General features: G+C 29.5%; 1 protein-coding gene and 1 long non-coding RNA gene across 5 annotated transcripts; one reads left to right on the plus strand and one right to left on the minus strand.

Annotated features, from left to right (window-relative positions):
- Positions 1–24,881, minus strand: LOC148230274 (adipokinetic hormone/corazonin-related peptide receptor variant I-like). 4 transcript variants are annotated; one of them, XR_015810906.1, is made up of 7 exons: positions 24,510–24,881; positions 5,861–6,009; positions 5,679–5,784; positions 5,393–5,594; positions 2,309–2,432; positions 1,779–2,131; positions 1–947 (listed from the first exon to the last, which is right to left on the minus strand). XR_015810906.1 is itself a non-coding variant. In XM_088193967.1 (7 exons), exons 1-7 carry the CDS (start codon positions 24,771–24,773, stop codon positions 912–914), a joined length of 1,014 nt encoding a protein of 337 aa, XP_088050093.1. In that variant the 5' UTR covers positions 24,774–24,881; the 3' UTR covers positions 1–911. The 4 variants fall into 4 exon arrangements, 3 of the variants coding, with proteins under 3 accessions (XP_088050093.1, XP_088050092.1, XP_088050094.1); XM_088193967.1 differs by having other exon boundaries at positions 1,999–2,131; XM_088193966.1 differs by having other exon boundaries at positions 1–2,131.
- LOC148230275 (uncharacterized) lies at positions 2,427–3,275 on the plus strand. Its single transcript, XR_015810907.1, has 2 exons — positions 2,427–2,762; positions 2,934–3,275. It is a non-coding gene; the product is annotated as an uncharacterized LOC148230275 (long non-coding RNA).
- Positions 24,882–27,638: the final 2,757 nt, after the last annotated feature.

Here is a 27,638-nt window from a genome sequence, read left to right on the forward strand (position 1 = left end):
TAAAATAAAAATATATTTATTCGTGTTCTTTAAAAACGCAAATGTACATATTATACATAAATAGTATACAAAAACGTGTCGATAACCGTAAAAAAATCACATGATAAACTATATTAAAGTGCTTAACAAATAACAACATTTTACGAGTGTTGAAATATTTATCAACACATAAAAGTTTCTATCTTTTATCACCTGTGAACTAGCAATTACTACTGACCAAACGGATGCACTTATAAATTAAACGAGTAGAACACGCATTACCTTTTATAAAAAAAATGGCAGTTGAAATATTTTGAGTTATTATTTAACATACATAATAGTAAATTTACTTATTAAATGCACAGATATTTTTTTATGTAATAATGAAATGTAAAACAGTCATTTATAAGACGTTATCATTATTTTATGTAATATTTTTTATATTTAAAATTTATGGCACATTAATTAGTATTTTAATTAAAATTTCACATTTATTAATATTATATTAATATATAACATTTTGCACATGTACGTTATAAATAATTAATAATATTTGAGTCGCATAACCTAATAGGAAATTTAACAATATTGTTACTCACAGTAAATACGTTTGCATCATATTTTAATTATTACACATTTAGACAATCACACACACAGCTAAAATTATACACAGGAACTTTCCTAATACAAACACCGTAAAATACATCACAAAATGGATTTTTTACAAGTTGGAAATGTTCGTTTTTTATTTATAAATCTATGCTTACGTTTATTTATTCGACTAGATATTGATGAAGTAGATTATTTCTTAAGCTTATGGAATCTTCGTCAAACTAACGACGACGCGTCCCCAAATGCAAACGCACAATATGTTTTATAAATAAATTCTACAAATATTCTACGTTATTTGTACAGAACATCTTCAATAAATATTATACCATTGTGGATTTTGATTGGATGCTCGAATTCTGAAAAAATATTGCAAATATAATACAATAGTAATTTTGAAGAATTAAGACTATGAAGCGTACAGTTTTAGAAGATTTTTGAGAGCATTAGTCTTAAATGTCGAGGAACTGAGTAGAAAGGAAACAAACGTACTTTAAAATACTTACTATACTATTCTAAATACATGGGATGTGCAAGTAACGAATAGTATCGTTGCTCGTATATAATATCATAATCGGAAAGCAACCACAATGTTTTAGCTTATAAAGGAACACCCGGGAGGCATATCTTTCCTTTATTAGAGAGTATTTACTTTATTGGCAGAGTTTACCAGTTAGTCTAAACAAACCTTTTTTTATCATTTTTCCAGGCATCGGTAAGAAGTCGCCTAAAAGACTTATACTACATCATCAATGCAAGGACTGCTACCTTACAACTACTCTACCATTGCAAGGACTACCTTACATCGATCCCGACTAAATAGCAAACAGCTCTAACAGCGTCTAACTGAATATATCACACCACAAAATCAGTAATACACAATGACCAGCGGTAAGTTTGTCCATAAACAACACTCTGTTTGAACCTGCGGACCAAGTCAGGGAACACAACATTTGGCAGAAATTCATCGCATTGTCACTAACTACAAAAAATCAAAATAAAAATACCGATGTGTTTTCGCAATGAATTATTTTCAACATGCGAATTAGATGATTTAGTAGTATATGCACGCCAAAGGTCGTATTGCTGCACGACAATGCTTGATCATCCCACTTGTACGCCTAATATTGTTCTAGCAACACTGACTCTTTTCTACACAGTTATTCGATCGACAACAATTGTATACCTACATGTTATTCACTTAAGCATCGTGAGCTGAGATCAAAAGAGACGTGTTTGTTTTTAAGAAGCAGTGACCACGATGGCTGACGACCGCTTTGGTCATTCCATAGTTTTTAAGGATATGGATATGGACGACAATCGGGTGTCATGCTGCATGGGAGGGTGTAACGACGGATTGGCATTGATTTGAGCTCCGTTACTGGTCGTCTGTCTGGCATGCCATCTCACCTGAGTGCGAGCCCTCACGTTAAATATCCCGTAAACCATGGGATTCATGCACGAGTTGGTGCTCGCGAACAAAAACAGACCCTTCTGAATTCTTTGGTCCACCTGCTTGGCCGATTCAATGTCAAACCAGTACCTGAAATCAGATTAATCCAATTAAAAAAAGTTTGCAGTCAAGTATATTATATTACACAACACCCATTTCACACAAAGATAATATGTATGTACATATGTGTATACATATATTTTTAGCGTTGTGATGAAAAAGTTGTACTAATTTCACAACTTACTAATCCTTGTAATAAACACTTACCATAGACACATGATGTAGTATGGTGTCCAGCAGACGAAAAACACGCATATTATAGTCAATGTCATTTTTAAGGTTCTGGTTCTGGCGCGACCCAAAAAACCTATACTCGACCTTCTCATGTTATCTGAAAGTAATATAAAAAACATTATTAATTAAAATAACTTATGATGTAAAATTATTTTAGGATTGGCTGAGAATAAGATCTAAACTGATAAAGAGTTTAAATTTATAAACTATGGCAGTATTCCAGAACGCGCGGGTGATGTGAATATGCACAATTCTGAGCGGTGGCTTAAGGAAGTCTTCTTTAATGAATTCGTCATGTGATTTTCTAGCTTATTTTTAAAGAGATCTGGGTTTTAGAATCGAGGGACTGTCACTACCTTCGAGAGACCATGGAACGATGCGGTCAAAAACCGTGTTCCTGTTCCATTAGAGGACAGCGATTATGGATGTATGTATTTATTTTTATTACAAATTTGACCATCTTGATTGGGCAGATTTTCCCAATGCGTCATTATGGACATCATACAAAAAAATATACCATAAAATTTTTATAACAATAAAAAACAATTATATTGCACACCTAAAATATATGCACACTATCACACATACATTTTTACAGCTCCTCATAGCTATTGCTGAAACTTCCTTGTTTGGCAAGGTCATTAAGAAACCAAGTGGATTGTGGAAGAGGAGAGTTTTTGAGCGCTGACGTCCTGGCTGCGACGGTTAAGAATGAAGGACGCGATCGTGACTTTCTTGGTTCTTAAACTGGAGACCGCGAAACATATTTGACATTAATAAAAATAAAAGAAAACAATGAAACATAATATAGATGAGAACAACTCAAATGATGGAGCAGTAAACTTAGAATCCATCAAGAAACATAAAATTAGAAAATATTGTGATTTATAATTTAGATTCACTTATATCTGCAATATCTTCAATAAATATATGGAAAGCTCCAGCTGTTTTCTATGTCGCAAATGCTTATTAATCGATAGTATGTAACAGTGAACACATTAGTAAGTCTTTAAATTGTCATGCGCTACATTTTGGGAAAACTGAAATTTTGGTTATTTCTCAGATCTGATTACTCTGCACTTGCAAATAAACCACTCAACACTTGATTCCATTATGCACAACATATCTATGTGAACATGCTTTTTCGGTATTGTTATCTATGAAATCAAAGTATAGAAGCAAACTCATTGTAGAAGTGAAATTAAGAATAAAATTTTCCAACATCGAGCAAGCACAGTATCAAGATACTGTGATTCTGGTTTCAAAGAAACAACTATACCAGTCTAATAAGGTACAAAATATTTACAGAAAACTATGTATGTTGACCAATATTTGACGTAAAACAATTTTTATGTAAAACGCGGTTCCTATGAGATTATTGATCCAGAAATTATGTCTTAAAAACGACGTAAAATGGTTAAGAGAGATGTGGGGTCCACATAAAAATGTTGTTCAAGAGGGAGTCCAGCAGGGCCGGCGCGAAATGTGGAACCCAAGGTCTGAATCGGGTGCACCCCTCCCCTCTAAAAATAGCTTATAAAAATTAGTACAAGATGGTTTATAAATGTTTGTTTTTGTTTATTTAATTTTGTAATAAAATAGTATTTTTTTCAATATTGTATAATCTTTTTTTCAATATATGATATAAAAGACATAAAAGTTGCAAAAATTATGGGACTAAACAAATTAACAATTAATAAGTATGAGTTATTTCTTACTCGTGCGGAATTACATAAATAAATTCTTAAAAAAAAATGTCTATGAAACTCAATTTAACAGTTGCAAAACGTCTATTTGCTGTTAAAACCAAAACCTGACCTAATAAAAGTTTTGAAACTTATTATAATTTTAGAAGTCAAGTCAATATAAAATAAGCCAACTCATCTCTCAGGGGAAAATAAGCGAAAGAAGAAGTACAGACATTCTTCGCATCTCACATATTGCTTCATAGTTTGTCTGCACTTATAATAATTGTTTTTTGCACCCTCTTTTTCGTCAAAATTATGTTTAGATATTCTTACATATGATGACATTTAATGAGGTGCCATAATCCACGAGAAATAGTTGCATAGAAATTAAAAAATATTTTTTAATAAATTCATGCAACTTTAACCAAAAAAGTCTAAGTCAATAAATTATACATATATCATATCATTATTTAATTTTTATTTTCGTTTTTCTGTTACTGTGCTTCTTATTTTTTATTTGTTCTTACAAAATTTATTAATTAATAAATTTTGCAGGTAAAAATGAATAAAATATTTTGAAGGTACAAAAAATATTTGTAATGGTAAAAAAAATTCAAGGCGTTTGCTTTGCGGTCCACGGACTACATAAGCTTAAGAACCGCTACTCCAGAGCACTCTAAAGATCGCCGCTGAAAGTCGCTGAGTATTAACGGATTGTCGACACTTGATTTTTTCAATTTGTGTAAGAATATATAAAGTAAGCTACCTGGTAAGTTTTAAAAGAACGGTGACCATGGATCGGGGCGACTATCGTGCATCTCTACGAATCAAGAAAACTAAGGTATTGATTGGCGCATTAAAAATAAATCAAGATTGAGCTAAGAAAATAACTTAACACTACACACTTATTCTTGAAACTCGCGTTAATGACCGCGAGCAAGGATGATTATTTGTAATAATAGGAGAACTAGACAATATAATGTAAAGGATGAGACCACATAAATAACACGCAAAAATTCTCCGATGCATTGAAAGAATATTGCTTTGTTGCGAAACGGCGAAAAAGCACCATATGGCCACAAATTCCCGTTACACAACTCTACCTCGGAATGATATCCATCAAGCAAATGCCACTTTCTAGAGGCGTATACATATTTCGTTGTTCTAAGAAACCAGTGCAACAATTGGCTGGATGATGGCTCCATGGTTGTGATTCGTCAATTAGATTTGCAACTCTTAAAAGTTAAGGCTGGTTTCTAATGAGAAAAGGGCAGAAACGACCCGTAGACGAAGAGAGAGTAAAATTAATTGTTGGTCATAAACTTAAAAAAAATATGTAAAATTTTCGCTTCTCTAAAAACTAGCTTACCATTAACATCAGATCTTCTGATTATCTCCATTATTATAGACGAATAGCAAAATATGAACATGATCAACGGCCCTCCATACATGAAGAACATGTTCAGCAAAGAATACAGAAGTTCGTGCGTAGGGTTTTTGAAGGTGTTAAATGTAACGCACTGCCTGTACCACGTTATGTTAGGATGTATCTCCACGTGAAACACGTACGCCTGTAATCAAAAAAGAACCATTATATTAAAATCACGAGGTTATCTCGAAACGGAGGGTATCATAAAGTTTTAGCTTATCTTCACCTGGGGAGCGCTACAAACAACCGAGGCCAACCATGCCATGGTCAGCAGAAGTCTTCCCCTCTTTTCGATACCTCTCAGCTGCAAGGGCTTCAAGACGGCGCAATATCTGGAACGAGATTCTTGTTAAATTAACGGTGGAATATGCCATTTGTTAAAATTTCGTCAAGTTCGAGTGAAGAAACCTGTCAATGCTGATGCAGATAAGAACGAAGCCGGACAAGTAGAGGCCGAAAGTTCGCATGAATGCCAATATTCTGCATGCTGCGTCTCCTGCTTTCCATTCAACATTCCAAGCCCACCCGATGTCTATTGGCATCATTATGAATATTACCTAAGGAATATCAAATAACATATACAAAAGCTCGAACACGCACAACTAAATTAGATGTGAAGCGTCGTGCATAAACTGTTCTAGCTCCTCACAGCTATCTCTGAAAACATCATTGTACTTAGTAAGCTCGTTGGGTAACGTTGTCAAACGTTCACGTCAAGAAAATATAATGCAATCGCGACTCTATGAAAATGAATTGCATTACACAAAGACACTAGAACCGTTCTCCATACTTTCAAGGTAATCTCTCGAAAGATTTAATTACAGCGATTTGAGAGCTACTGTCACTGATCAAAATAAATACAGCAAACATCATTAGTCACCTAAAATAAACTGTAAAAAAATGCGATGAGAAATACATTATTATTTAAAAACTTAGCAATTATCCACAAAAACTATAAATTATGTGTGTATATGAATTTAATTAGCAAATGTGGTGTAATCTCTCAACCTTAGACGCTTCTTAGATTACACAAGGAAAAAATTGTAAACATTTATTTACACAATAAATTATGATATCAGTTGCTTGTTTCATGGTTCAAAAGAACATTATTTTGTATTATAATTAGTGACTTTAGGAATTTAAGCTTTCTTTAGATGATATAGATTCAATCTTAGTAAACATAAAAATAAAGATCGGTTAAGAGAAATACAATATTAAAAAGTCAAATTTTTTGTAAAAAAATAAATCCATCTGACAAGGTCGCAAGAATATGTATATTTTTGTATATGAGTGTATAAAAAAATATTATTTTTTACATTATTTTAATTTCTTTTACGGAACATTTTTGATCACTCTACTTTTTTCTTTGGGATTTTTTTAATGTAGTTTTATAGTCGCCATTTTGAAATAAGGGGGCGAAACAGGCTGGCTTACAAACTTAGCCGAGACTAGAAAAAATCATGTCGATGTAATAATAATGACTGATAACATTAGACATTTGTATTATATGATATATTCATTACTGATTAGTGGATAATACTATCACTATTAACATTTACATTTTTATATTTACAATTATATGGTTTTATCACACAATTTTTAAAAAATTCAATGCGAATTGTAAACAACCATTAAATATCTACAATAATTGTCCTACATCAACGACTATCGATTACTGATACATATGCTTTTTAAGCTAAATATGCTTTACAAACAAAAATTGCGAAATAAATCGTTATATTTGAAACACTCGAGAATTTGAAAAGTAAACAAAACTATTTAACGATTAGTCAAATATTTATCTACACGTCTAAAATGATACGCAACCATTTATCATCATCAGGAAGCAACTACAATGGTATCGCTTATAAAGCGCCACCCAGAAGACACATTTTACTTTATATTTGGGCATTCTATCGGTATAGTCTTAATAAGCATATTTTTCTATTCGTATATTTTTTTATAGTTTTTAGCAAACAATGTAACAGACTTACAAATTAAAAAACGATAACGAGCGCCGCCTAGATATTGCAAAATACAAGCGTACCTGATTTAAAACAGATTTTAACCAAAATCCGATAGTTAAAATTATTTTATAAAAAATATTATTTTTTCATTTTTGCGCAAACGCTTTAGAAACGCAATTGAGACCCGTGCACAAGCACAAAACCGTTAGATGTGCGCTGTGACCTTCTGATCCCTACCAACGTACGTGGTGGGTGTACTACGAAACGCGTTACGAAAACCAGAATAGATACAATCGACTTTACCACGCCTTGACGCACGGACCACTACTTGACTCTGAAGACTTATTCGACCACAGACGAACGTGCTAAAGACCACAAGTACCAACGACATTAAAAAGAATAACTACTTTATCTTTAATATTAAAATCAACTCGTGACCGTAAGCAAATTCTTTAAATAATTACATAAAATAATAACACACACACATTATTTTTATTTTTTAAAAATCTAATCATATGACTTGGCAGATTTCCACAATTCATCATGTTGGACATTACACAGATAAATGTTTAATAAAAACAGTTATGGTTCACACTAAAAATAAATAACATTCTACATATTTTTTTCTAGCTCCTTATGAGGAAAACAACCTTGTGCTTAGCAAGTTCTAGAAAAACTAGATGCACATGCAAGAGGAGCGTTCTCCCGCAAGGGGCAAGAATAAGGGACGCGATCGCGACTCTCTAAGCCACTCTTAATCTCATTGCTTTAGAAACACCTTGAATGTCGCTCGTGAACGCATCCAACGCACCCAAAGTCAAGGACGAACTGAATTCAAAAAAACATTGTGTCAAATTGTAACGTCAATCTTAAATTCAGATAAAAATATTTCGTTACACTAAGATCAGTCTTCGTTACAATGAAAACATTTTGTATGAAAGTTTTCGGGGACAAATTGCAAATTCGTTATCTTGGAAATTTCACTATATATTGAAATACTTGCATTGAAATTGATTGACTATTTTAAATCATGTACTAATACCTTAAAGACCTGTATTCGTATTTGATATGGACCTTAGTGTTTTTGAATTTATATTATGTGTGTTTGATCGGAATTAGTAATTTTTATATAATTATAATTTTAATCGATTATCACAGATTAGGTTTTCCTAGATTTTCAGTAGACACTACGCCGAGATGCAATGAATTGTATACAAATGACACTAAGATACAAATATGGATACTCCTGTCCATACTTGTGGAGATATTTCAGATATTTGTTTTGAATTCTCTCCAACAACAAAGAGTACTTAGCTACATTTAGATTGCAGAAATTGAAGCCATATTTGAGAACGCTACGAACTAGCGTATCGTACAGAACGTATATCGCCAAAATCTTTTTGAAGTGAAACGCGCTCCGCGTAACGAAGTCGAGCATCCTCGACGCCTTATCGCAAATTTTAGCGATGTGCGTAAAACATCTCTATCTCTATGTGCGTAAAACATCTCTTAAGTCGATTTTCGATAGACCACTTTTACAGCAACTCTTTCTGTAAATAAAATTGTGTGAATAATCTGAAACACTTACACAATAATATTCCGAGTTATTAATTGCAGCTTGTATGTCATTAATAAAGAACGAAAAGGCTCAGTTTGAATCCTTGTGGTAGTCCAGAATGAGCGAAATATTCACCGTAGCAACGATTGTCATAGCTCACATAATAAACAGCTATAAAAATAATATAACTTAATAATTGATTGCCGCATGAAGCGAATGAAAATCAAAATAATCGCTATTTAAAAGTTTAATCTACCTTCTTTTTGTGGTACATAAGTAATGGTTGTACAGAAAAAAGCCCAACATCATTTCGTAAAAAATAAATTTATGACGTCTGTTTGGTGGTCTGCGTTTTGGTATAGTTTACTTGATTTTTTTAATCCTAGAGGAACCTGTACAGTTGAAGTTTTGCCAATAAATTTCCGTTTGTCCGTTCAATTCTCCTGCACGACAATGCCTTATCACACATCACACAAAAACCTTTCAAAAATTGAACAAGATTTTTTTTACGTTTAAAACTCGGAAGTCTTACACTTGATTAAATAATAATATTTTTATAAACAAAAAATATTCTCCTAGCAACCTATATAAACAAAAAAAATATAATTTAATTACACTGCAACATATTTTCCGCAAAGATTGTGATCTTAGTTTCTACATACAAATCGAATTATCATAACTGGTAAATTTTAAACTCTATTTAAATCTTTACAATTTCTTATTCTTCAAAAATCACCCAGTTTTATTCTCAAAAAAATATATCATTTGTATCATAGTAATGAATGTATCTTTTATTTATTTTAATTAGTTTTATGCTAGCACGTATGGTTTATGTTTTGACTATAAGTAGTCATTTAAACATTTTTAGCCTACTTATAACTAGATAGTTTTACAGAAATCTCACCTTAGAATATATTAAATATATACTATATTTAGTCACTATTGCTGTCTATCATAAAATAGTAAATGTTTTTAAATATTTTGTCAGAGTATGTATGACAAAATTAATATTTTTTTGTAGCAAACTTATTGTGTTGTGGCGGCGTTCTGACAGTTGTCAGTGTTGCCACACCACCGCTCAACTTGTGAAGCGGGTGCTTTTTAAACAATTGGCTAAATATACATTCTTTTCTTTTCTCTCATCATATAACAACGGTCTAACACCCCAGATCCTCGCCAGCTCTCTAAAAAAGGTCGCTTATTTAAGTAGCCCTCAAAAACTACATACGCTACAGTGTATATAAAAATAAGAAGTATCACAATTTATTTTATATTTCTCTAACTTTTAAATGTACTACTATATTACAACTTTCAATGTCACCGCGCAATACACAACAAATCGGACATGTTTCTGGGCAAACCAAAACAAAAACGTTTCCTCGTTCTTGATCGAGTGATCATGCCATGCCATTTATAAGATTTGTTATTTTATTAAACACACTTTGATAAACTACAGGTCACGCAGATAAAACAAACGGCGCGCGGTCACCAGATCACAGTTTTCAATTTAGACTCAAAAGTCATCTCAAAAAAACACACATCCATTTCGGTGTAATTCCATCGATTGGAACTTTCGGCATTCATGACGCAAACTGCACCGATCTAATCGGAATCTGTTGTTTATCCGAATTGGCTTCCTAAAATTTGTGTTTATTACAATGTTTCCTAAATCATAATAACACCATTAAGCGCACATCGGATTGATGGATCTCTGTTTATGTTTATTAAAAGCGAAACATTCGATACTTACGTAATTAAAGTATTCGATGTCCACGGCACAATGGGTACGTGAACAGTATGCGTATTTTATCATCAAAGGGTATTTTGTGTTTACCCTTAGGCTTCGTATCGATATTATCCCTTTAAAGTAGGGTTACCAGTTTTCCTTTGTTAAAGGGATTACTCATTGTTAGCCGAAAGAATAATTACATTATATCTCTTAAGCTCATTAATAAAAAAATACAATCGCCTATATAATATAATAAATTATCAACAAAGGTACTGTTTCTATATATAATTAAAAGTCTATATATATTATCTAAATTATTTTTATTATTATTACATAAAAAATACGTAAATCATGTATGTAAATAATATTTGCGAAATGCACTATTTGGTGTAATCTTCAACTATTTATCTAAAAACATTAATTTCATCTATATTTATAATATGAGAACAGGAAAAATCTGATTCTCACCATTTTTTGAAATCTCATGAATCTACTCTAAGACTTTGACTAACCTGAAGATTTCCTAAATTTTTTTTTTTAAATGCTATTTTTTATAGTTTAAATCTCATCTTAATATTTTATAATATTTTTTAAATATATTCCTGAATGAATTTTCTCTCAAAAAAGTGTCATCTTTAGCATCGTAATTGCTTCATTTTGGCTAAAAGTTATCTAAAAAGTCTCAAACAAAACAATGCAATCTAAAAAAATAAGCGAATGAATCCTAAATTGAAAATAAAATTAAATTTCTGTGTTACAGTTACTATGTACGTTTCAACAATAATCGGAGCACATGTGAAACGAATCTAACTAAACTTTGGAGAAGAATAAACTGATTTGTGGACTTAAGAGACGGTACTTTTATATCTGCGTTTCATTTGTGGGATTTAAACCACCTACATAATTTGATAAAATATAGATTTACATTAAAAAAATTGAAAAATTACTCTTTGTTTGGAAAGAACGCGCTCTATAAAATACATTCTACTCTGACATCTGAAGAAACATAAGTGGATTCCAACTGCTCTACCGAAATCACAGCTGATAATATTACAACTCGACACTCCAATGAAGACTTTCCGACTTCTAGACTCCACCGCCTGTTAGTGTCATCTACATTTCTCTGGTATGTTATATTTTTTAGAATAAACAGTTACTAGCTTTTCCGCATCTATTTAGCTGCAAAGTCACAACCCTTTAGTATCAAAACCTGAAAGTGGTGAACCCCAACGTGATTTAACACTGAACGTGTTGATATCTCGACGTTACAAAAGTGTTTAAAACACAGATTTATAGAATGTATTATATTATAGCACGATAGGTCAGTGATATATACTTTTCAATTTATAATATAAATTTAATTTCAATCCATTATTATAGATTAGTTTTTCTTAGATTCAAACTTAGAGATAAATATCGTGATATTTATCTATAGGTTTTATAAAATATGTTAAATTTGCCAAAAAATTAAAATAAATAATCTAAGATATCACTAAAACTATGTCTTAGATTTTAAAGAAGAAAGCTAACAATATATAAATTGGGACGTGTAAATCAAGTTCTTGGCTGATTGGTTATGTGATCGTGTATCACCTATTTTTTTTAACTTTTCGAGGAAACATGAACGAATTTAAGATAGGGCATTTTAAGAGATAATCGCATACTCCGTCTCTAAATCATTTATTTCATTAAAGTTAGTTTCAAAGTTGCACATTGAGTGACTGTTCAATAATTACAAAGAATAATTCTAACAACACTTACTCTATGCGAGGCCATTAGTGTTTTAAACTTATGAAAAAATGTAATAATTCATGGCTATTATTGATAATTGATAGCTTTCGAAAGTATGCGTGGCTATTGTGCACTTCTGGGTGTTCTGCTGTTTTTTAATGTATTTAGTTTTATGTGAATCATTGTTATTTTGATGGTGTCTTAATTCCATTTTTAAAAACCTCAAAAATTATATAAAAATTTCCATGTAAAATGAATTTTAAAATATTTTGAAAGAGTTGGAGCAATATCATAAAATTTAAGTTAAACTTCTTGATAAAAGGATAAGATAATAAATAAGGAATGCCATAAATAAATTCAAGGCATTATTCGCTGAAATCATATGCAATTTAATTATCAATAAATCTAGGAAAGATTTTGTTAGAAATTTAATCTATCGAGATCCTAAATTTTACTTAAAAAACATCAGCTGTTTAAATGAAAAACTTTTTTATTGCACACTTTCAAAGAGAATATAACTCTTCTCGATATGTTTTTTTTTAATAAAAAATTCATAAGTATATAACATAAAACTTACAACCCTACATCCTTATAACACACCCTCCTAATGACAGAATCTATTTATATGTATCTAAATAGCATTAATTAATTATGTGAATAACACAAAATTACTATACATACAATACCATGACAAATAAACCCTGTTTACGAACGTAAGATTGTGCCGTTATTATGCCTAATTCTATCAAATGATTTACGAGATTTCCAAGTATTCTACTTAGTTGAATTGTTCTACAGAATTGGATCTTTAAATCATTATTTGTTTATTCACTGTACTGTATTAATTCGATGAGCTTTATTAGCCTTTCAAATGATGGTTTATAGATTGTACAATAAAACTAAATATAAACAAAGATATTTGTAGTAATATGCAAAATTAAATTTCAAAATAATAACAGAAATAAAAGTAAATATGTGAGAGGCGATTTATTTGGTCGCAAGCTAGGCGGCACTCTGGCAACACTGGCGCGACGGCAGCAAGGGTAACGTTATTATTTCACGGTAGGCGGGGCTTTGTCTCGCTCCCGTTTCCCTATCACTTATATAATTTGCATTAATTCAATTAATTACAACTACAGCAGTCCAATCTGTGTATAATTACCATCCGTCGCCATCTATCCGCCAAAACAACCATAATATAGAATATGAAATTACAACTTTTGGTAACTGGCTATATGGTTGTGTCATTAATCTGTCAATGTTCGGCGACTTTAGCTGCGAGTTTTAAAGTGCCCACATAAAGTCGCGATCACGTCCCTTGTTCTTGCCCGTCGCGGTCAGTACATCAGTGTTTGAGAACGCAAAGATGTTATTCTCAATATTTATTAGTAGCTAGAAAAAATGCTCGTCTTTTTTTTAATTGTTTAATTTAGCATTTCGTATGAATCTTTAATAATATGTTTGTTAAAGAGTGTGTGTATGAATATGCTTGTATTTAAGCGTATTTTTGAAATGTTAAACTTAAACTTGTATTTATAATAGTCATCATGACGCATTTCGGAAACCTAATAAATCATAATACTTTGATTTTTTAATTAAAATAAATAATATATTAAGTATAATAATGAACTACTTCAATGTTTAATAACACAAATCACTGAGATAAGGGTTTGGTAACTCTATCAGAAATATGCAACGCGTTCTTTTGTATTTAGCGTCGGCCGTTCAGTTTGTTCAGGTCTTTTCTGTAAATAAATCTTTGTATAAGGCTAATGAATTCGCTCTTAAAAAATAGTTTTATAGCTTTGCGAACCAAATTCCGTCGCAACAATCACGGGTTGTCCTGACAATAATATTATCTATTGTCAACAACGATGACGACGACGGTATCAGGATCATTTCCCATGAGCAATGCCGGCTAAATTAAATTTAAAAACGTAATTCTTCTATTGATGATACAGTACTAATAATTAAACATAACCTCTCAAAGTTATATTCCGAATAATTATAGATATGATTTTATTTTTATTTATATAGCATTTAGAAAGAGTAATGAAAAAATGTGATAATCAAACGATGTGTTTTTAAACACAGTATTATTTTTAAACAAATTATTACGTTTATGGTATTAAGCAAAAATATAATACTAATATTATACATATCATTATTTTCAGTTGACAATTAGAAAGCAAATATTTTATTAAAATAATTTACTTACATTACAATTAAATAACTTCTAATTTCGTTTACATTTCCCGATACTGTAGGGAGTGCTGAAAGTTTCTTAGCAAATTAAGGTTAATAAAAAGTTACATTTGCTACAGAATATATTACAATTATTAAAAAATCTTACGGTTTAGCTTCACTGCTCCATAGTGATAGTATAATTATATTATCGCCGGTTAATTGGGGTCAAAATCGTTTCAAAATACCATAATAAAATAAAGTTTCCACATATTTTGCACAATAGTTTATATAATTAATTTGTTAATTTATAAATATAACGAAATAATCTCAAATGTATTGTTAAATGAAACATTTCCGAGTGTAAAGGGTTGAGCATTTACATATTATTTCAGCAAACATAGCTCGTTTGGCTTTATTGAGATTCACATAATAATTAAGTCCAGTGGGTTAGAAAAGGAACCGATAAAAATATCACGCTTGAAACATAATTCTTGGCATTTAGATTCTTGATATGAATTACTTTGCATGTTTAAACTAAAACTAGAAGTTATCTATCACCAATTTGTCCGTTGCTCGTTCGGTGCTGACGCAAACTGTCAGAGATCAATTGATTGATGACAAAAGTGTACATCGCGGTTTATACTTTCATAAGAGTATACATAGCAATCGTTTCCACAATTACGAAACATGCGAGACCAAACGTTAATACAACTTTCAAAGGATCGCTAAGGGTTTGTAACTATGTATTAAAAATAGACTTGGTATTGTGAAGGTTAAAGCTGCTAGAAAAACAACTTAATCAGATTGACATTTTAGAATCGCCGGTTGTGTATTTATATTACGTAAGAAAAACTTGTATTGTTGATAACATACTCGTATAACTAACTGGAAAACATACCAGAAATAAAAACAAATAAATATATATCTATTTAGCAAAAACGAAATATATATATCATACCAATAATATTTAGGTGAATAAAAAAAAAGTTTCTTTGAACATTATTTTAAAGACGTTTTGCCATTTTTTTCTATGAATTTAAATGTATTTTTGTATAAACCATTTTTAAAAATGTATACCACAAATAGTTTTGAAACTCTAAAATCCATTAAAAATAATGAATCAATATTATACACTTTTACATTGTCAGTTTCTTTCTGTCAACAACAGAACGGACTTCTTGATTCTATATTTAATGGCTGCAATGTGAATCTCCTTGCTCCTCCTAAATCTGTATCGTTTCCTGATTTGTGGAGATGTACAAAAGTAAGGTGACCAAACGTCCTCCTCAAAAATGATGTCCTCGTCTGTCTTTTTATCCTCATTTTGTCATTCTTTGCCCTCCTTGAACAAAAATATGCAAATTCACCTTTTTTTAGTTCCCACGACATCCCTAAATTAACAAAAAATTACAAAATGATATATTTTTTAGACAGTTTCAAAATCTAGTCACCTTATTTTCTCTTTGATATTTACAAAATCTGGTCACCTTAGCGAAAATCACCCCGATCTACAAAAAGGGTTATAAATCGTGTATCGAAAACTTCATACCAGTCGACGTTTCCTCGGCACATTAATGTATTCTCGGTGTAGTGTAGCGTTTTTAAAGTTTCTAAGGGGTTGTGTTGACAAACTGTCAATTCTCAGCGACTTTTGGCTACAAGTTTTAGTGCTCTAGAGCAGCGGTCGGGAACCCATATACATTGGTATGCCACAAAATAGGTAATTAAGAGTACTGGATACTCAGCGTGCCATTGAAATAAGTTTTTAATTTTACGCACATTTCGGAATTTTCTTCAGTTAAACGATTTCGATATGGGTTTATAATTAATTTCATGATTGAGAATGTTTGCTCACAGTGTAACGAAAATATTTAAAAGAGCGAATGCGACTATTTTCATACAATGAAATCTGTCTGGGAGTTCATTCCACATTTTGGTTATCATATCAAGATTTTCATAATTTCATCTCTGGCATTTTTAAGTTTAATTTCCAAATTTCAGAATTGTTAAATTCGATTAACTCTAAATCAACATACACAGTGTTTAAAAATACATAATATTTTTTATCTATTTTGTAACTGTCTTTAATGTCAGTTTTATAAATCGTTAAATCTGTTTATGAAATACTTCTGCAAAGTTGATATTATATATAATCCATAGCCATCCACAAACTTTTTTAAATTTGGAAAATATAAAATCAATCTCTTTCTTAAAAATCTCAGTCCGATGTTCATATAATTGTAATATAGTTTGCTTTTAAAAGCACAAAAAAAATATTAAAAAAGCACAGAAACCATTACTTGACGTCCACACATGGACGTTGTTAGGTGTTCGTGCGCATGTATAGCTTTAATGTTGTGAATCAACCAGATTGTATCACTATTTTTAAATTAAATAAAGAACTAGCTTATCATGTTTGAATCATTTTTAAAAAAGTACACCACAAATCATTTTGAAACGCTAATTTCTTATGAAAATTTTATTTCGAAATAATTCACTTTGTTTTTTACTGTAAATTACAAACCAAAGTTTAGCCTGTCGAACTAAGCGGTTATAACTAAATAAAACTTTCCAAACAGAATTTTAAATAAAGCACACATTTATGCACTTCCGCGTTCGCGCGCGTGTATCCTTTAAATGCTGTGAATCAACCGGTAGTTTCATATTGTATGTATCGCTATCTGCAAACTAGATGGTGGATCAGCTGCTCAAGCTCAAATCTTTTTTAAAAAGGATCACCACAAGCAATGAAAAAGCGCTGATTTTTAAAATTAATTTTAAAACTTGCCAATATCTTTCAGGTTTTTCAATTGAAAATTAAAAAACCTGAAAGACCTGGGCTCAAATCCCATATGGACCTTGATATTTTTGAACTTCTAGTGTCTAAGGGATCGCAATTAGTGATTATTATACAATTATTCTAATCGATCATCGCGGATAAGCTTTACCTAAATTTTGCTAATCCTGGTTATTGATTAAAATAGAGCTAGGTCGTACATTTTATGTATTGTAGAAAATCTTTTGAGGTCATAAATGTTCATTGCTATTTAAATTAAAATAAAATACGAAATAAATACTTTTTTAAACGCCTCTATATATTTATTATACACCAATCTACCTTTTTTTACGCTTTTGTAAAAATCAAACAGTTTACTTCAATGTGTTATTATTGAGTGAGGTAAAAAATAATACATGAAAAAATAATAAAATGATATTATATTAAAATTAAATGATACAAACTGGACCACCTCCTCGTGTCTGACATTAAATAGAATAATATGAAATGCCAGTGTATTAAGGAGCTAGATGCTGAATAAAGCATATCTAAACCAAATTTTGATCAATAGGAGGATGCAAAATCAATTATCACTTCTCAGAAGTCAAAAATTCACGTCAAAAGCAATAAAATCGTGAATTTTTGCTACTTTTGACGTGATTTTTGACTTCTGAGAAGTGATAATTGTTTTTGCGAACTCCTATTGTACAAAATTCCGGTAAGGGTAGCTATTATATATTTTAAACATTGTGTAATGTTGAAGTGCAGACAAACTATAGCGCAATATGTGAGACGTGAAGTCTGTGTGTACTTATTTTCCCCTGAGAAAAGTTCTAAAACTAATAAAAAGTTATAAAAATATTATTAGTTTCAGGTTAAGTTAAGTTTAGTTAATTCGTGTAGGTTCGGTTTGGGTTTGAGCCGAAAATCCACGTTTCTCAACTCTCAAATTAAGTTTCATAGATATTTTAGAGCAGCTTATAATTTCACTAGTGCATATTAGTTAAATTATATTTTCGTTAGTTAAAATACATATTGGTGAAAATGTATTCGGACTTCTCTAGTGAAAATATAAATTCACCGAAAAATACACATTCACTGGCACAATTCTAAATCGCATATAAATAAATAATGTATATATTACTACGTATGGAAAAATTACAATTATATAATATAAATAACGCCTGCCAGATAAATTATATTTTCATTGCTAAAAATATATATCTACCGGTGCAATATGATTTCACTGAAATGATATATTTTTAAAAATATTTTCGAGATCAGAGACGTCATTTCAGATTTTTTCAGGGGGGTATATAATAGTATTTCAATAAATGCAAATACCCTCAATTCTCCCCCCCCCCCTCCCCACTTTCCAATGGACAAGTTAAATTATTTTTTAACTTGACTTTAAAATTGCGTCGTTTACATTGGATATTGTTTGTTCTAGGGCTTTAATGAACAAGATGAAAATTAAAAAAAGTTTAACAAGAAAATTGTAAATATATTATTTTTTCGTGGCCCGTCAGTGTACCACGGACCACGGGTTGACGACTACTTTCATAGAGGACACAAATATCTGTTGGATCGTGAAATGCGTTTTTCATAACAAAGTCATACATCCTGAAAGATTTTTCGCAGACGTCGTTTACGTGTAGAGAGAATCTCTACTTGCTCTTAAAAATGATTGCGAAATCTGTATTAAAAGTTACATGTTGATCTATATTTTAGAGTATCCAAAATCAAATCGATCGCGTATCGAGAGCAATATTGCGCCAAGAATGCGGAAGCAGATTTAATATCAAGTTTTTATTCCCCACTCGTTATAACCCGCTTCTGAAATATCGTATGTCCATAATGTGGGGAGAATGATGGCTGTGGTCTATTATGTTGGTAGCAAGGCCAAGAGCGTCATTTGAACAAAATTGATGGACGCTATCTAGCATCGCGTAAATCTGCTAAATTGTTAAGCTGATACCGTTTCTTTATGTTTATGCTTACACATTTCTCTTCTACAAATCTGCACGGCATTATTATAATAAGTCGCACTATATAAATCTCGAAACCTTCTACTTTTCATGGTCGTGCGACTTTCATTAATTTAAAATGAGACAACCATAGATATTTGTATATACTATTATAAAAATTATTTATTAATTTAACTGACAAATTTACATATTACTATGAGTTTAAATTTGACATATATTATATAAAAAATGACTCAATACTAGTAAACTAAAATTAGGTGTCACATTATGTTTTGAACACAGTAAAACTTATGTAACAATTTGGCAAAGCTCGTGAGTGTAATACAAAACGTGAATGCTAATATGGCATATAGTAAATGAGACACGTTCCAAGACAAATGGTATGTAAATGTTTACATTACGCGAAGAATTAGTTCGAGGGTTTTTGGAAGAAAATAAATTTGATAAAGCTGAAAGTAGCTTAAAAAAGTTTTCTTGAGACGCTTCAATGTAAAAAATAAAATTATTTGCATATCTAACTTTTCTATGAACCCAACGGAAATTGATTTTCTGCGTATATATTTTTTTTCATCTGTTATATATGTCATCTACTTTCTAACCAATGTCAATCTTTATCTATCTCGTTAGATCTTTCGCATTGTGTCTGCCTACGTTTTGATACATTTTTTCTATACTTATTTGAATATTTTTTGTAGAAAATTATTATTTACATTTGACCTTTTTAATCAGATTTTTATTATCTCCATTTTTATCCCAGTCTCTCTTGCTTCTCGCTCTGGATTAATGAAAGTTATAACGTCGAATAAAGTTGCTTTATTACTTTTCTGTTTTAATTATGTATTTGAGCATTCCTCTTTGTAATGATCGACTGTTTATACAGCACATTATATCTGGATTATTTATATAGTATAAATAAATGTATAGTGAATAACAAAAATTCGATTTATAAATAAAACACGTGTTCAAACAACGCTTTTAGGTGAATAATTTCATTGCCACGATGGTTCAATGTAAATCGATAGACTTCTTAAAAAGCAAAGATCGTATATTTTATAATATATTTTACAATGCAGCGATTCGGGTTTAGACTCTATAATATAAAAAAAAAAGTATAAATAATTAAATTATCTTAAACGACATCATGTTAATTTATTTTTTTCTACTTACTTCTTCATAATTGAATCAGTCAATATTTAATGTCACTACTTTTCAAGTGTCTATTGTATAACCGGAATAACCAGTGACTAGTTATTAAGTTAAATTAAATACATAACATAATTAACGATATGAGAATAATAAAAATAAATAACGTCACATGATATACTATTTAATTTTTGAAGCATTTTATATTATTTAAAATCATATGGTTCAACAATAATATTATGTTCTTTAAACTAATTTTATTGCACTATATAAACATATTTATCGATTTCATATATTATAGAATTCCAAATCTCTCGTGTGCGTTGTAGTAAAATTGTTTTTACCAAAACCATAAACCCAATTTGCTTTGATAAAATATAAAAACTTCAAAAGAAAATGTATGCTTGATAAAATATGACTCATAGCTTTAGTAAACGAATTTTCTTGAAAAACACATTGCTTGATAAAATTCGCAGAGAAATTATAATCAATGTATTTTCCACTTATTTATCCTTTTATCGCGATTAAACATGAATGGCTTTTGAAATTATTTTTTTAATAATATTATAATATATGAGTGGTATAAGTCGCTGACTATTGACCTAAAAGTCTTGGGTTCATGTATGGGAGAGTAGAATTAGTTATTGTTATATAATCATAATTTCGATCGATAATCACGGATTAGGTTTACCTACATTTTTCTAATATCGTGATATATAATTAAAATCAAGCTAGATCATACATATTAGCTATTAAGAAAGCTACTAAAATTTATCTTATATATTCTACAAAAAAAAATACAAAAACAATGTTTTTTATGTGACTATAATTGAAAAACTATTTAATAAGTCAATTACTATTATGCCATTATAGCATATGGATATTTTGTTAGGGTTGATTTTATATTTTAAATCATATATACCTAAACTCATAATTTATAATATACTGTTAATTAGTTACTCGATGAAATTAGTGTGAAAATTGTTAACCTTTTCCTCTATAAATAATTAGCCTAATAATCTAGACTAAGATATTAAAGCAATAACTTTAAGGTAAAATTCAATTATATTATAATCATTTTTATATAGAAAACTGTAGCTAATTGATTATTTGTTGCGAAAAAATGCTATAAATTATTTTTAATTTAATTTAGGTACTTGATTTATTAATAAATTAATTTAATTTTTAGGTGTAATACGTTTTTACCAATATTAACAGAAATATTTACAGTATTTACAGTAGTAAATAGCTCAAAACTTTCTCAAAATAAATTTTATATTTACTTTGTAATATGATTAATTATAATAATTTATAAAATGCATTATTTTATCAAATATCAATTTTTTCAATAATTAAAATGAAAGCATTGCAACTTATAAATTAAACATTTTACAAAGATATAGATTAATTTATCTAATCTTTGTGGCAAAATTATTTCTGTGAAGTGCTTATTTTCATTTAGTTTTAATTGTATATGCTGAAAAAACTACAACATAACAACAAAAATAATTTCAATATTATATTTCAATGTATAAATTCTATTACTAAATTTTAAAATTTATACTCAGCTTTAAATGTATTTAATGTATACTTTATATTATAATTTACAATAGCCTTCCATAAAAAATATCTCAAAGTCAAATTTTCAATTAACAATTTTTTTTTCGTAAAAAAATATCATTTTAAATATAGATTTTCTCATAAAAATAGAGAAGAAGAATGAAAAATAAAAAAAAATGAAACATATTAGATTGATTTATCTAAATATTGTTGCAATAGTTATTTCCTACTACTATTTATTTGCATTTGCTAAAACATAAGTACACAAGTCTTTAGTTTTTGAGATTTTTATATTAAAAAATATTTTTTTTATTATAAAAATGTATACATTTAAAACTGACATTTAAATGAATTTATTGTTTACTTTGTAGCATATTTAATTAAAATTGTTAATAAAAATGTATTATATCAACAAGCAACTTTTGCATAATATATAAATAAAATTAGGGTATAATTTCACATATAGATCGATTTAATTAGTCTTTGCGGCAAAAATATATCCTATTTTTTTGCTTATGCACTAATAAAAAACTGCACTACAATATTTTTTTTTTATTTAACATTAAAAAATACTAAAAATTCTATATTTTAATTTAATTAACAAGCAATTTTTGTACAAATAAAAAAACATTACAACCAAAAAATAAGACATTTTTACAAAAACAGTGTGAAATTTTACATATAGATAGATTTATCTAATTTATGTGACAATCATATTTCTGTAAAGTCTTACTTTTCCCTTTATTTTCATTTTTATATTTTATTGAATATATATATATATATATATATATATATATATATATATATATATATATATATATATATATTTTATATATATATATATATATATATATATATATATATATATATATATATATATATATATATATATATATATATATATATATATATATATATATATATATATATATATATATATATATATATATACATACATATATATATATATATATATATATATATATATATATATATATATATATATATATATATATATATATATATATATATAAAATATATATATATATATATATATATATATATATATATATATATATATTCAATAAAATATAAAAATATATATATATATATATATATATATATATATATATATATATATATATATATATATATATATATATATATATATATATATATATATATATATATATATATATATATATATATATATATATATATATATATATATATATATATATATATATATATATATATATATATATATAGTAAAAAAACACACTAACTAAAATTATATTAAGATTTTTAATGCAGCGTCTCTGACACAAAAAAAATCTACATTTCTCTCTAAATATGTCTGAAATGTTTAGATAAAATTAATACGTTTTCCATATCATAGTGAATTATGCTTCAATGTAAATAGAAACTAAATTCTTAGTCTATAATTAATTTCCGCAGGAAATAAAAAAAACATAGACACAAAGTTTATCAATCAATCTTAATTGTTGTGACAAAATTATTTTTAATGTGTTATTTTTCTCTTATTTTTATTTGTATATGCTTAAAAATACTGCAGAAAATAGATATATAAAGTTTAAAAAATATTATAAAAGCAATAATGATAAATATTTTGAAACCAAAATATTAATTGTCATTAATTTACGACTTACAATAATTGGTTCTGATAAAAAAATAAATGTTTTCATAGCTAAATATTTATTTTCTAATTAAAATATAAAATTAGCACACTTATTTTCATTCTCCTCTCACACTGGACCATTTTAATTATTCAATCAATCCTATAGCACATACTATCCTTGTTCTGAATAGTCTTGAGCTTGTAGTCTTTTTATTTCATCCTCTCTCGTTACAACAGTTATTCTCCACAATATTTAATGTATGGCCTAATATGGTCAACGTGAATAAGTTGACAGTTCGATTAAAATTATTAGTATTTGCCCTCTATTTAGTTAAACCACTTTGCTTTGATTCACTAGTGCTTTTTTTAAAAACTCTCATGCTGAATTTCATTCCTCATTTTTAAAAACAATAAATTTATATTGTGTATTATCTAAAAGCTCTTTACACAAAACATATATAAATAATTTTATATTACAAAAACAATTTTTTTTGTATAAATGTAAAACTTTTAACTGCTGTTCCAATAAATGAATATTGTTGACTTGTCAACTTATTCACGCTCGTTACGAATATTTACATACATAAGTTTTTTGACATCTTATCAAATATGTAAGTTAAACATATTTGAATTTGGGTTATCTGTTAATATTGTATAAAAATCAGTATTGATCCTAATTACAAGCATTGTGAATCTCCATGGATACAAAAAATATTTATGGTTAAAAAATAAGTCGCTTATCATCTGATGATATCCCAAGAATAATAAAGGGTACTTACCATCAAATCGGCTATAGCCAAATGCACTAGCATGCTGTTGATTCTCGTCTTGGGAGTGCTCCTTCTCAGCAGCAACGACAAAACCGTAAAGTTCCCGATGGATCCCACCACCATCAAGATCGAATATACCACTATGGACACCACATGCCCCTGGTTGAACCTCATGTCTATGGGCAGCTCCACATTGCTGCTGTTTTCCTTATTTCCGACCAAAGTATCCGTGAGGCGATGCTCTCGCATCACCTCTGGCAAGTTAACGTCCATCTTCCCAGTGAATTAATAGCACATAGCCGAAGGAAAAACTTATCGGAGATACAATCGAAGCAGAGCACTGTCTCGGATGAAAAGCTCCGGGCGACTGATGTTGTGTCAGTCGGATAGCCGAAAGTGTAAGTAAATAATGTCGCCTCGGGTGGGGGAAAATTGCGGAAATGTCTCGCCTCAAGTGAATGTGGGCTTCGATTTAAAGTTTGTTGTAGATCAACAGGTCTTCTGAATGTGGCGTTGTCATTTTTTTGTAATTGTGTCGAATTAATAGTGACCTAAGGGTCACAAAACTCTTTAATGATCAAGTCAATAAAAATATGTGTTTGTGTGATTGTGCAATCGAATTGTTATTTCTAGTGAAGATTTATTATCTCTCGCTATGTATTATAAGGAGGTAATGGATTGAATGAAAAGTGACAGTATTAAATCAAAATATAATTTCAATAGTTCTTACGATGATGTATGTTTTTTTCAGTCTGCCTTTATTATTTATTTATATTAAATCTTCGTGTAGGGATAAACACAATCAACAATGTCACTATGCATTACGTAGCTCGATTTTATTTTAATTATTCATAGCGATTTTTGTATGTGAGATAAGGAAAATCTAGGAAAACCTAAACGGTGATGATCGATCAACATTATAATCACAAATCTCTATAGAAAAAAAATAAAAAACATTAAGGTTCATGTAGGATACGAACATATGTCTTTCATGTATTAGTCAGGCGCGTATAGTGAGACACATTCCATTTCGCTCGCTCGCGTGTTAAGTGACAAGAGTAAGTGAGAGATAAGGGCGTCTGTTACATGCGTTCCGCACGCCTACTTCTTCTCACTCACTCTCGTCACTTAGCACGCGAGCGAGCGAAATCTGATGTATCTCGCCGTACGCTTCTGGTATTAGAACCTTACTTATACCACTGGGTATTCGTGCTGAAATATTGCTTTAAAGTAGTCTGTTTTATATATTTAGTATTTTAATATACAAGGAAAATATATTGAAACATAATTCAACTTTATTAGATATATAGATAGCTAAAAAATAGTATAAAAATAAATTGATGAAAAAAAAATGATGACAATTAAATAATGAATTAATCTTACTCAAAAAAACGACATAAAAAATATGCAGCAAAAAACAATATACTCAGAAGGAGTAATACGTGATAATTTAAATATTGTTACTATTATACTTATACCTGAAATAAAAAATAGAATGTTGAGGAAATAAAGTTAATTATCACGTTGCCTTTATTTTAGTTAATATTTAAAGGATTTTATCATTTCTCAAAATGGTTGTTGGCCAAGGATATGAACAAAATCATTGGAGCAGTTTTGGAGCAATCTTGCTCATGGCTCTATTTTTTAAAACAGTCGCGAACAAATAAAATCGCATCATAAACAATTATCAAAAACTCTTCTATGCGGAGCATGGTTATTAAAATAGTGCTTTTTCCAAAATGCTTAAAGCTCCTTTTTATACCGCTCGTTTGCAGCCATAAGCCAACTTATTTAATTTGTAGAAAGACGAAATAAATTAATTTCAACATTTATTCTCGTTGTTTCACTGGTCCTTCGAATCTTCAGTAAACGGCGTTTTCATGAGGGTCAGTGTCAAACGTTAATAATGGGAATCCTATTGGTTTAAGAGTAACTATTTTGAGACAGATACGCATTCAGAATCAAAAAATGGCGACTTCTCCTCGAGGGGAATAATTTCAAATTAAATTTGCTTAACAATATTTGTTAATTCTTTACCATAGCAACATTAAAAATATACCATTTAATTTGAGTGTCATCCTTTTTTAACGACAGGGATGTAATTTTAGCTTTTTCTAAGAGGGGGGGACAAAAGTTTGCCAGTTTTTATTAATGAATATGCTTTTTCTAGGGATAGATTCCTCCGCCTACCACCCTGCCAAATTATGCCCCTGTTTTAAATCCACGTCAAAAGTAATAAAATCGTGCCGTCGCCGTCACTATGAATGTATGGATGTAATATGTGAGAATATCTAAGCCAAATTTTGACCAATAGGAGGGCGCAAAAAACAAATATCCCTTCTCAGAAGTCAAAAATCCACGTCAAAAGCAATAAAAAAAAATTTTTGTTTACCCTTATTTCTCTTAATTAGGCTTGAAAGCTCTAAAATGTTTCTATTGGAGCTTTTAAAACCAGTGTTCCGACAGATTTATCATTACTAAAATTTCGGTATCGCTCCAATAAAAATACTAGTATTTTAGTATTAATAAATTTAACTTAATTCATTTGTAGTTTAGAAATATTTATAAATATCATTATTGCGTTATTGTTCCATTGTGTTATAGTATATTTATATTTTTGAATATTTCATCTACCTGAAAATCTTTGATATATATTCTTAATATTTACTTAATTGCTGTATTTGTTAAATAACGTATGCCAACATGCCAAACATACAGAAAGTAAATAGCTGGTTTATACAAAAACTGTCTTTTAAAAAAATTAAATTTCTAATTTAATTAGAAAGGATAAAAATAAATTAAAAATCATCGAATCAATAAGTTTTTATTCAGTGGCAACCCGTCAATGCTCGGTGACTTTCGGCTGTGAGTTATAGAATGCTCTAAACTCTAAAGCGTCGCGATCGCGTCCCTTATTCCTACCCCTTGGGGGGCAGCACTTCAGCGCTTGAGAACACTACTCTTGAACGAGCCATCCACACAAAAATTTTGGTTTCAAAATCATTGCAGATTTTTTTTTATAATCCTATGGACTTGCTCTGAATATTTTATAAATGAAAGATCTGAGAGTTCTCCACGCAATTTTCAATGTCAACTTATTAAAACAAGAATCAAGCTTTGTAGACAGTGTGCTGTATT

This window comes from Plectrocnemia conspersa, unplaced genomic scaffold (assembly GCF_051122295.1).
Source record: "Plectrocnemia conspersa isolate PC_06_02 unplaced genomic scaffold, ASM5112229v1 ptg000010l, whole genome shotgun sequence".
NCBI classification, from domain to species: domain Eukaryota; kingdom Metazoa; phylum Arthropoda; class Insecta; order Trichoptera; family Polycentropodidae; genus Plectrocnemia; species Plectrocnemia conspersa.

What these genes read in the sequence shown, in the direction of transcription:
- LOC148230274 (XM_088193966.1), bottom strand. Translation starts at nt 24,773, where the DNA reads ATGGACGTTAACTTGCCAGAGGTGATGCGAGAGCATCGCCTCACGGAT. An exon ending in TGGCTATAGCCGATTTGATG is followed by an intron (nt 6,010 to 24,509) that starts GTAAGTACCCTT and finishes GATATTCCTTAG; the next exon opens with GTAATATTCATAATGATGCC. An exon ending in ATCTGCATCAGCATTGACAG is followed by an intron (nt 5,785 to 5,860) that starts GTTTCTTCACTC and finishes ATCTCGTTCCAG; the next exon opens with ATATTGCGCCGTCTTGAAGC.